The sequence below is a fragment of the Drosophila takahashii genome, chromosome 3L, assembly GCF_030179915.1.
Source record: "Drosophila takahashii strain IR98-3 E-12201 chromosome 3L, DtakHiC1v2, whole genome shotgun sequence".
NCBI lineage: Eukaryota > Metazoa > Arthropoda > Insecta > Diptera > Drosophilidae > Drosophila > Drosophila takahashii.
In genome coordinates, this window is record NC_091680.1 from 3,777,621 (window position 1) to 3,789,742 (window position 12,122).

General features: G+C 39.3%; 2 protein-coding genes across 3 annotated transcripts; both read left to right on the forward strand.

Moving 5' to 3' along the window:
* The first annotated feature begins 1,620 nt into the window (after positions 1-1,620).
* On the forward strand, positions 1,621-2,820 carry mRpS35 (mitochondrial ribosomal protein S35). Its single transcript, XM_017156123.3, has 2 exons — positions 1,621-1,848; positions 1,905-2,820. Exons 1-2 carry the CDS (start codon positions 1,725-1,727, stop codon positions 2,765-2,767), a joined length of 987 nt encoding a protein of 328 aa, XP_017011612.2. The 5' UTR covers positions 1,621-1,724; the 3' UTR covers positions 2,768-2,820.
* Positions 2,821-3,263: 443 nt separating this feature from the next.
* On the forward strand, positions 3,264-7,584 carry Pgant6 (Polypeptide N-Acetylgalactosaminyltransferase 6). 2 transcript variants are annotated; one of them, XM_017156223.3, is made up of 4 exons: positions 3,264-3,428; positions 3,804-4,514; positions 5,060-5,825; positions 6,676-7,584. In XM_017156223.3, the coding sequence occupies exons 2-4, from the start codon at positions 3,940-3,942 to the stop codon at positions 7,336-7,338; spliced, it is 2,004 nt and encodes a 667-aa protein (XP_017011712.1). In that variant the 5' UTR covers positions 3,264-3,428; positions 3,804-3,939; the 3' UTR covers positions 7,339-7,584. The 2 variants fall into 2 exon arrangements, with proteins under 2 accessions (XP_017011712.1, XP_070070994.1); XM_070214893.1 differs by lacking the exon at positions 3,264-3,428 and adding an exon at positions 3,514-3,639.
* The last annotated feature ends 4,538 nt before the right edge of the window (positions 7,585-12,122 follow it).

The following is a 12,122-nucleotide window of genomic DNA, read 5'->3' on the forward strand; positions in this document are numbered from 1 at the left end:
ATGACTTCTGTTGTTACCTTAATTTCTCTGTTTCTGCACTTCCAGTCAGGCTGATATCCATAATGTGTTATATCCTAACATTGTTTGTGTATCTTTACGTCGAAGAGCTTCGAAATTTCCTCGGCAAGTGTCTTATTTCTAGCTTTTTCTGCTTGCTCATGAATGACCTTAGCGTTGTACTGGATGAAGGGAATTTATTGAACCACATTTGTCTATTAGCAGGTTAGGTGTTTACATTTAATTCGGATTGGAATCTTAATAACAGTACAAATTACTCAATTTTGTTTTTTTTTCTGTCAGGTTACACTAGATACTTCTTCAGGATAGCCTCGGAATTCTGGGTCTCTGCTCTCAGCTTTCATTTGTGGCAATTATTGACGAATAGAAGTGATATTTCCTCTTTTGCTACCTACAGTGCCTTTGCTTGGGGCATGGCTTCTATTCCAACAGGATTGATTTATGTAATGAATCTAGTTTGGGCGGAGGATCTCAATAATTGGAACTGGTTGCCCTTAGTTGGGCATTCTACATGTGGGCTGGAAGGTCAGTATTAAAATTTTTAAAGGAAACTAACCTCGGCAAGTCAAAGTATACTTACCTTGGCAGATCACTTCTATTAAATTCAAATTGAAGTCCAAATTCTGAAATATTACAAAAATTATATTCTGAAGACTAGAAGATACATTGTCGAAAAGCACCAAAGCTATGTGTGTTTGAAATTTTTATTCCGATTCATAAAAAAAACTATTTTAGGAAATGATAGCTGCAAAACAGAGTCGGAAATGTCTCCTTAACTGCGTTGCAAACTTCTGGCTGAAATCTTTAAAGGGTAGAAAATATTTATCTAAGCTTCTACCATATATTTCCATTGGTCCACAGCTTTTGGTCCCTTTTTTTGGATATACTTACAAGGACCAGTAATGACTATAGCCATTTTTAGTATGGTCATGTTTATTCGAACGGTCATTCACGTTTGGAAAGTTAAAAGCGAACTAAATAAGTTTAAGCGAGATGAAGAGAGGACAATACAATGCTTCAATTTTGACACTAAAACGTAAGAAGAAATCCTTTTAAGAATTTTTTTTGCTGTGTAATAAAAGTTTTAAACTTCATTTTTAGCTATCTAATGTTTTTGCGACTCTCCGTTATAATGGGAGCAATTTGGATGCTGGATTTCATGGCTTTTTTGGGCGGCAACGGTTTTTTTGAGTCTATCCAATTTATTCCCATGTACATAACTCGCAGTTTTGGAATAATCGTTTTTGTGCTGCTTATCCTGAAGCCCAGCACCCTAAAACTGCTCATGGAAAGGTAAGTGCTCTGTAAATAAGGCAGATATTCGAATAACAAGTTCCTTGTTTCTGCAGAATTCGGGGAAAACGGAAGAAGGTGCGGCCATACGCTGAAAGAACCACAAACAAACAGCGTAAATAAAGGATTGTTGATGTTATTTAAGTCTTTAATACAGATGAGATAAATAATTTCACAAAATAAATATTTAAATTCTATGTTTATAACGGTCGATTTTTTTCAAACCGTTATTTTTTAACGGGATTTCTACAAAACATTCACCTGTGAATGGCATTTCCCTGCGAACAGCTGATCACGTTTACTGTTCGGGGCGAATGGCAGTTTGAGGCGCATGGTTTACGTAAAAGCCGCATAAATTGCTTGATTTTTCAATAAAAAAATATATTTCTAAATACAAATTAGAGTAGAAAACCATGTCGGCCAGTTTGACTCGCTTGTGGGAGCGCCTGCCACTCAAAAAGCAGGCGGCGCAGAGCAGTATCCGTGTTTTTTCCAACCAGGAGCAGCAGCAGCAGCCAGAAGTCGACGACGATGAAGGTAAACAAAGGGGTTTTTCTACGGAAAATATAGTAATTAATGGATATGTTTAACAGAATTCCGAGTGCTCAGTCTGCGGACGGTGAAGCAGCAGTTCCAGCGGCGCCAGCAGGTGCGCAGGGATCCCATCACGCCGCCGCGCACCGGACGCATGGCGGTGGATCAGGATTGGACGGCCGTTTGGCCAGGACCGCGCTCCTTCCATCCGGCCAGTGTCCCCCTGCCACTTCGCCAGGGATTCACGGAACGCGGAGCGGCGGCCCCATCGAAATTCGCCAACGCGGAGCTGATGAAAATACCCAACTTTCTGCATTTGACACCGCCGGCCATTCGTCAGCAATGCGAAGCCATCAAGAAATTCTGCACGCCGTGGCCCAAAGGACTGGAAACGGAGGCCAAGTGGCAGCGTCACTTCCCCGTCGAGGTCACCACCACGGACTTTTGTCACAGTTTGCCCACCATCAGGAATCCGGAGGCCCGGAAGGTCACCATCAAGCTAAAACTCTCGGATCTTAAGTTCGATTCGCATGCCAGGGACAAGTTCCTGCGTCTCGTGGGCGATCGTTATAACAAGGAGACGGACATCCTCACCTTTGTCACGGATCGGTGTCCGCAAAAGAAGCAAAACTACGATTATGCTCTGTATTTACTCACCGCTTGCTATCACGAATCCTTTGTCACCGAACCCTGGGAGGCCAGCAAATCGGAGGCCGACATGGAGGTCTATCTGTTCGACAGCAACCAGTCGAAGCTCTCCGCCGAGGGAATCCTCAACTGGAACGCCAAGGAGGGAGCGCCCAAGGTGGCTCCGAGTAAATCGTATGCCGATTGTGTGGAGCAACTGATTAACGAGGGCGAGAACGAGTATAACCTGGGCAAATACAAGGAGGAGGTCAAGAAATTGCTGAACATTGCTTAGAGAACTGTTGTTTTAACTTTAAACTTTAATAAAAAGGAAAGTTATCGATAGAATTATGTGGTTTTTTAAGTGGGTTGCTTGTAAGTCACAAATGTGGTGACTTATCAAGAAAAAAGTTTTTAATAATTACCAATTTTCAATATTTTAAAAGGACATTCAAATACTTAATTATGGCAAATTTTTCCAATTTAAAAAATCAAATATTTAGTAATTAAAAGACAGCAAATACTTACACAGGAATTTTTAAAACACGTTTTCAGTGCTTAAAAATGATATTCAAATACTTAATTAGGCACCTAAATATAAAAAAAATTAATGTAAAATTTTTAAATGATTATGACATTTTTAAATTAGGTAAATTGTTAGAAATATTCAATTTCTATATTTAATTTTGAAAAGACAAATTTTTTTATTTTTTAATTGAACCCCCGTTCAACCGGCGCCCCTCTTTCCAGGCGAATGCCCGAACAGCTGTTTTTTGCGGCTGGTGAAGGCGCTGCCGGGCGAACGGCATTAGAACAGCGCCAAGAACAGAGCCAAAAAAAAGTCCGAATTTCCGTGGACGTGGAAGCAACCTTTTGTTTTGCTATGCTAATTAGAAGTTATTAGTTTATTCAACCCAGATCGGAGGAACGCTTGAGTGGAACATACTTTTAAGCAGGTGAGAATGAATATAAGCTGCCAGAAAGCCGATGAAAATCCATGATAAGAACAGAACTCACCTGCTGATGATGACGTTTCACCTGATTAGAAAAAAAGTCATAAAATCGGGAGTTATAAACAAATAATATAGATTTGCCGGTTATTTGAAAAGCTTTAATTAACAAAATTCCTATTTTTGTAATAAATAACATATGAACTTGCGAGATAAGGTAAATTACCAAGCGGAAGTACCAAACCATTTCTTTTATCTCAACTTTTGGGTTCGGGGAAAATGTCTGCTTATCTTTGGGTTCTTATTTAATGTGTGCCACTCGAAAAAGATATATGTATGTATGTGCCAACGTTTCTGTATATTTCTTTAATGTACTTCCAGTTCTTGAGGAAAAACCACGTTGCAGTGACAAAGACAAACACAGCAAACACCTGAGCTAACAATCCAATATCACCTGTATTAATGGTTCACATAGCGATTTCTACAGCGACCACGTAGCCACGGATATCCGGAAAAGATGCGGCGACCCAATCTCAAGTGGATAGTGAAGGCCTCGCTGCTGCTGCTGATCTCCCTCACACTCTTCATAGTGATCACCAGCTGGATCTCCTCCAGTCCGTACACCAATAAGCCCGTTCATCATGGTGGCGTGGAGCCAATGCCCGAAAATGCTGGTCTCTCCGGCGATGTGCAGCCCAGGTTGCCAGCTATAAGGCAGCCAGAGGTTAAAAAGGAACAGGAACCGGATTTTGAAGAGGATCCCGAGCTGCAAAAGGTGGATGAACCGGAACCAGGCGATGCGGAGGTCCATAATCCGCGACCAGCGGACGATGAACCCGCGCAGCAGCCACAGGAGGAGCTACAGATGGCTCCGCCGGCGGATGCTTCGGTGAAGAAGGATTGGCACGACTACACGGCCATGGAGAAGGATGCCAAGCGAGTGGGTCTCGGCGAGAAGGGCAAGGCCGCCACGCTGGACGATGAATCGCAGCGGGATTTGGAGAAACGCATGTCCCTGGAAAACGGATTTAATGCCCTGCTCTCGGATTCCATATCGGTCAACCGCTCGCTGCCCGACATCCGTCATCCTCTGTGAGTTTTACTCTATAAATTATAACTTTTTGGGGAACTCAGTAGCTATGATAAGACTTGGGTTCTCAAAATTTGTATCCATTAATGTAGATTTCTCTTTATGTGCAGAAAAGCTTATCATCAAGCATGCTCCATATCACGTTTATTGTGATAATAATGCGATAAAAAACGTTGTTTTCTGTTATTTACATTTTTATTATGGAAATCTAAAAATAGTTTATAAACAAAATTATAAAGCAGACTATTTGAAGAGTGTGTTCTGCTTATTTAGAGATTATAACAACCGTTCTAAGAAACTTTCCCATTCATTTATAAAAAAACTATATCTAGAAAAACTCAATTATTTGACAACATAATTTTTTTTTGTCATTTTTATATAAATCGTATAGAACTGGAAAAAATATTTAAATACATAAGAATATTTAAACATCGCGATTTCCTATTTTATAGCTTATCGCAATCGTTAAAAAAATGTTCCTATTTATTACTAACACAATAACCTATTTTTTAAAAATTTCGAACTATTTTTTCAACTATTTTTCCAGCTGCCGCAAGAAAGAGTACGTGACCAAGCTGCCCACTGTCAGTGTGATCATAATTTTCTACAACGAATACCTGAGCGTGCTGATGCGCTCGGTTCACAGCCTGATCAACCGCTCGCCGCCGGAGCTGCTGAAGGAAATAATCCTAGTGGACGATCACAGCGATCGGGAGTATTTGGGTCACGATCTGGAGGCCTACATTGCGGAGCATTTCAAGTGGGTTCGCGTGGTGCGGCTGCCAAAGCGCACGGGTTTGATTGGCGCGCGAGCAGCGGGCGCTAGGAATGCCACTGCCGAGGTGCTCATCTTCCTGGACTCGCACGTCGAGGCCAACTACAACTGGTTGCCACCGCTGCTGGAACCGATTGCCCTCAACAAACGCACTGCCGTTTGTCCCTTTATCGATGTAATAGATCACAAGAACTTCAACTACCGGGCGCAGGATGAGGGAGCCCGCGGCGCCTTCGACTGGGAGTTCTTCTACAAACGGCTGCCTTTGCTGGAGGAGGATCTCAAGCACCCGGCCGATCCCTTCAAGAGTCCCGTCATGGCCGGCGGTCTGTTTGCCATTTCCACGGAGTTCTTCTGGGAACTGGGCGGCTACGACGAGGGTCTGGACATCTGGGGCGGCGAGCAGTACGAGCTGAGCTTCAAGATCTGGATGTGCGGCGGTGAGATGTACGATGCTCCGTGCTCTCGCATCGGTCATATATATCGCGGGCCTCGCAACCATCAGCCGAGTCCCAGGAAGGGCGACTATTTGCACAAGGTGAGTAGATAGGGAATAAAAAGAAGGCCATTTAGATGGGACTAACTCTATGAAACCTTAAAGAAAGTTATACTTTTAGAATTCTAAACGATCTAATATAAAACCTGTTATTGAAAATGAGCCATATAATTCCAGTCATCATCAAGAAGACACGCCCTTTAATTTGTTTTTTGACAGAGAAACTAGTTTCTTCGTCTTACTACGAACTCCATTAAACTTATTTTATCTGTTTAACTGCTTAAATTTAGCAAAATTTAGTAATTTTTAACTTGCAAGAATGAAATTTTTTTTAAGCAGTAAATTTGGCATGTTGCTGCTAAATATAAAAGCAGATATTTACACCAATATAATCTTGGTGGGATATCTTTATTTGTTACTTATGTTTACTTATGAAGATTTAGGGCGATGAACTTGACACTTGGTTGTTAAAACTTATTTTAAACAATGCGGAAAGATCCCAACAAAGCTGATTTCTGCACTTCTTTTACACAGAAACAAAAATTCTATATGAAATAGGGTCAGTTCTGCTTTATTTGATATCAATCAAAAAGCCGATATGTTTTATGTAAAATTTATGATTTAAACATATTAACTTAATGTTTTATCATTTCAAAAAAAATACCAAATTTAGTATCTTTTTAATAAATAGTGTAAAATAAGATAAACATAATCTTTATTCATATCAAAATGATATGAAAATTGACCAGCACATGTCAATCTGATCTTTTGTCAATTTTTTCCTGTGAACTTTTCTAAGTTAATTTAATTGTTTGTAACATAAAAACCTTTCTTATTCTTCAGAATAATTATTATTTTTTATAATTAACATATTTCCATCTTGTTTCTCCAGAACTACAAGCGCGTTGCGGAGGTTTGGATGGACGAGTACAAGAACTACCTGTACAGCCACGGCGATGGACTGTACGAGAGTGTGGATCCTGGAGATCTGACCGCCCAGAAGGCCATTCGCACAAAGCTGAAGTGCAAGTCCTTCAAGTGGTTCATGGAGGAGGTGGCCTTTGATCTGATGAAGACCTATCCGCCCATAGATCCGCCCTCGTATGCCATGGGCGCCATACAGAGTGTGGGAAATACGAACCTTTGCCTGGACACGATGGGCCGGAAGAAGCACAACAAGATGGGGATGTATCAGTGTGCCAACGATATAAAGATACCGCAGCGGACGCAGTTCTGGGAGCTGAGCTGGAAACGAGACTTGCGGCTGAGGCGAAAGAAGGAGTGCCTGGACGTACAGATCTGGGATGCCAATGCGCCCGTCTGGCTGTGGGACTGTCATATGCAGGGTGGCAATCAGTACTGGTACTACGACTACCGCCAGAAGCTGCTGAAGCACGGAACGGAGGGCAGAAGGTGCCTGGAGTTGCTGCCCTTCTCACAGGAGGTGGTGGCCAACAAATGCGATCCGGAGAATCGATTCCAGCACTGGAACTTTGGCTCCTACAATCAAACGGCGCTGGACAACTACTCGCAGGACCTCGTCCTCAGCCTTTAACCTTTAACGATAGTAACACTTGCCATGTACTTAAAGAACTTCGATGTAAATAACTAGGCTAGTTAGGTTGTACGGCTGTTTACGGCCCATTTACAATTTACCCCGACTCAAGCGCACATTTCCATTAAGCAATAGCCGTGTGTATCTTTATGAATAGTCCATCTCAAAGTAATTCCAATTGTTTTGGAATTTTGTTTGGTTTTAAACAAAATTCGAAATATATTATTATTATTATTAAAAATCATAGTGAGCGCAAGCCTTGCAAAATGACTTTTTCTGGAGAAGAATGGTTTTGGCCGCGAAGATTTTGGGTATACTGGTCAACTTGGCTTTTTTTCCCTTAAAATACTGAATTTGGTATTTTATATGATATGATAACATATCAAGTTGATATGTTTGAATCATAAATTTGACATAAATCATAACGGCTTCTTATTGATTCGGTCCACCATAACAGCATTAACAATAAATAAATGTCTTATCGAAAGGGTATAAAAACTTACGGGTGTAAACATTATATATTTTACGGTATGAAGTAGGCTTGTTGATTTTTGAACTTCACTGTATTTGATTTTATTTGTTATACGCTGACGTCATTGAATACTTAAAAGAAAGGCTAGTGGTAGAAAAAATGGTTATTTCAGTCTCAATTTTAATCCCTTGTTAATTAGATCTTGTAGGAAACATAAAATATTTTGTTGATATCGTGGTTTTAGTGAGAAAACTGCATTATTTCTACAAATGCATAATTTGGGTCTGAAGAAAATGGGTCCCAAGTGCACTTTCAATCTTAAATTTGTTAATTTAAATTATTACCATGGGCATGATTAAGATTGCTTTTTGGCAATATTTTATATCTGTTAATTTCTAGAGTAATTAATTTTTCGAGGCAAAGCTTTAAATGCTGCAAGCCTTGTATTTTGGGACTCAGTCGAGTTTACCTCTCTGTGCTAAAAAGTTTATTTATTAAAATGTCTCTGTACTTTAGATTGTTCGTTACGATTGCAATTGTTGGCAATTCAACAGCTGACATACCCAACTGTGATTTTTTCGATACCGTTGATATTTCGGATTTAAAAAGAGTCAACGATACTTATATTTATCAGGGCCTCGAAATTCCTTCTAACTATACTGCAGAGTATAATTATAGGAAGTTAAAAGACGGATCCACGGAGTCTGTGAAAACTCACCTTAGAGCCTGTGTCTGTAAAGTGAAGCCCTGTGTCCGAATCTGCTGCCCCCGAAAAAATATGTTAGCAAACGGAACATGTAACGATGGCTTTAATAATGAGATTACTCTTAATATAGTAAACTTAACGTTAGGAGACATACAGTCAAAAAATTACCAGAACGTAGAGTGGCTTACCAAGTATTTCAAGTTGTGGGATCAGTTTGAAATGTGCGATGAGATGGTCAGCCTCGATGAGAGTGATTACATATTGGAGGTTTGTCAAGCGACCTGAAAATATACTGTTTTTTCTAATACAAGCTCTTTAGGACGAATCCCTAATTTTATACAACGCTAAGCAAATCTGGCACAAAGGAACTTACTGTCTGTATCCCCAGTTTAATTCGGACGTTTCCAATTCCATTTGGGTTGTTAAACACAATTGTTTGGGATATTTAATGCGAGGAATATTCGAGAGTAATATAATACATTAGTTTATGACTTCCACTGTTACCTTAATTTCTCTGTTTCTGTACTTGCAGTAAAGGCCATATCCGTAATATGCAACATTCTCACATTGTTTGTATATCTTTACGTTAGCAAGCTTCGGAATGTCCTCGGAAAGTGTCTTATTTCTACCATATTCTGCTGGATCATACTGAATCTTTTTTATTTACTGGATACATTGAATTTATTAAACCGCATTTGCCTATTAGTAGGTTAGTTGTTAATATTGAATTCAGATTGGATCTCAATAATAGGACAATCTACTAACACTCATAGTTTTTCGTCAGGTTACATTAGATACTTCTTCGGGATAGTCAATCAAATCTGGGACTGTGTCATTAGCTTCCACTTGTGGAAACTATTGACTAATAGAAGTGAGTCTTCTTCGTTCGGCACCTACAATGCCTTTGCTTGGGGCATGGCTGCGATTCCAACAGGAGCTATTTATGTAATGAATCTAATTTGGGAGGAGGGTCTCCATAAATGGAACTGGTTGCCCTTACTTGGCTATTCTGGATGCAGACTGGAAGGTTTGAATTAAAGAAAAATGTATCTATGCCTTTACCACATATTTCCTTTCGTCTACAGCTTGGGGGCTCTCTTATTGGATATACTTAGAGGGCCCAATACTGATTTTATCCCTTTCTAATATAATCATGTTTACTCTGACGGTCATTCACATTTGGAAAGTTAAGAGCGAACTGAGAAAGTTTAAACGAGATGAAGAGAGGACTATACAATGCTTCAGTTTTGACACTGAGACGTAAGAACTTATCCTTTTCATAATTTTGTAAGCAGTCTAATATACATTTCAAATTTCCTTCTTAGTTATCTAATGTTTTTGCGGATCTCTGTTATCATGGGCACGATTTGGATCTTGGATTTTTTATATTTGTTGCGAAAGTACACCTTTATTGAGCAGGTCTATATTTTTTTTATGTATATTGAAAACGGTTTTGGAATTATCGTTTTTATCCTGCTTATCCTTAAGCGCAGCACCCTTAGGCTGCTCATGGAGAGGTAAGTTCGCTATGCTCTCAGATATATTTTCCAATAACCAGTTCCCTGATCCAGCAGAATTCGGGGAAGATAAACAAAATAGTATCCAGACGGTGTTATTTTTGCCCTTGAGAAACAGATAATAATTGTTCCATTTATAAAAATTTCAAAAACATTGTAAATTATTTGAATAAAGCTCGAAATACTTGCAAATGTTTTTTGTATTTCATATTTTTGTCTATCTAAATTAATTTGCACATACCATACCATTCCATACCACGTACCATTCCTTATTATCTGAACCTTCTTTTAAAGCAATATTCATATAAAGGGTGAAGGAGCTTTTATAGAAATAAGGACATTTACATTTAAATGGTTCTTATATATAGAAAAAGAAGTGCTTATAAATAAATAGTACTTGAAATAAATACTTTTTGTAATACGTAACAACGATGCTAATTTTGCTGTTTTAGGAGTCATTTATAAAATGCATTTTGCTTGGGAAAAGTACCATCGTAAATGGAATCGGATGCCCTTAGATGGTTCTGCAATCAAAGGTTTACATTAAATATACATTTATCTGAGCTTTTACTATGTAGATGCTTCTCTTTGTCCACAGATATACCATATGGATATACCCACATGGACCAGTACTGATCATCACTTTCAATGTGATCAGCTCTTAAATAAGGTTAATTAAACGGTAAGTAAGTAATTTAACTGCAAGGGTGTACAAGCTTCGGCTTGCAAAAGTTTAGTTATTTTCTTTTATCTTTAAATTCTAGTTTATTTTTATTAAATTTGACATTTTTACGCACTTGCGATTTTGTAGTTTTTTGCAATTAACTCCTGATTATAAAATAATACAGTAAACCCTTTATATACAAAAAATTTGGGCAACCATTGACATAGTTGCTTTTTTTCGTATTTTATATTGTTGAATATTGCTTATATAAATAGTTTACTGTAAAATTGAAAGGGAATTATTGGCGTATGCGGCATATCAGCTGGTTGATCTTGGGTCCCAAGAGAGTTTTTAATAAATTCCATAAGATTTACTTGTTATCAAAGCCCCTTTGAAAACTCACTGGTTGAGATTGAGATTAATTTTTGGGGACTAAGAATACAGGGCTCAGTTTTCCAGGCAAACCCTCAGTCGATTGAAAGTGTTTCGTGGTGAAAGTCACTTCATAAAAAATGCATCTGCATTTTAAATTGTTCGTTACAAGTGCAATTCTTATTGTCGGGAATTCAACTGCTGATATTCCGAACTGCGACTATTTAGATACCGTTGATATTTCGGATTTGAAAAGAGTCAACGATACTTACGTATATCAAGGCCTCGAAATTCCTTCTAACCTCATTGCGGAGTATAAATATAAAAAGTTAGTAGACGGATCTGCAGAGCCTGTGAAACCCCACTTAAGAGCCTGTGTCTGTGAACTGATGCCCTGTGTTCGAATCTGCTGCCCCAAAAAAAATATGTTGGCACATGGAAAGTGCAACGATGGCTTTAATGATAAGATTAGTTTATCGATGCCTAATCTAACTTCAAGTGACGCATTTGACTTGAAGCCACTGTCAAATTTAACCGAGTTTCTCGTGCTAAGGGATCAGTTCCATTTCTGTGACGAGGTGTTTAGACTGGAGAAAGATGAGTACCGGATACTAAAGGTTTGCCCAGCAATCTGAAAACAGTAAAGACGTTTCTAATAAAAGCTCCTTAGAATAGAACCTTACTCTTTAACGGCGACCAGAAACTTTACAAGGACGAGTACTGCCTCTATCCGCAGTTTAACTCGGATTTTCCCAATTCCATTTGGGTTGTAAAACACATGTGCACGGAATATTTGCTGCCAAGGGGCATTGAGCGTAATGAAATGTATAAATCAGTGGTGGCCAGCAGAAGCAGTTTTACAGCGTACGTGTGCGTCGAAACGATAGCAGCGCAGCGGCAGAGAAACTGCCTATCCCATGGGCCATGCTCGCTGCATCTGCTGGCCACCACTAGTATAAATTGAGGACTTCCGCTGTTACCTTCATTTCTCTTTTTTCCGTACTTTCAGTCAAGGTGATATCCATAGTATGTTACATACTCACATTGTTAGTG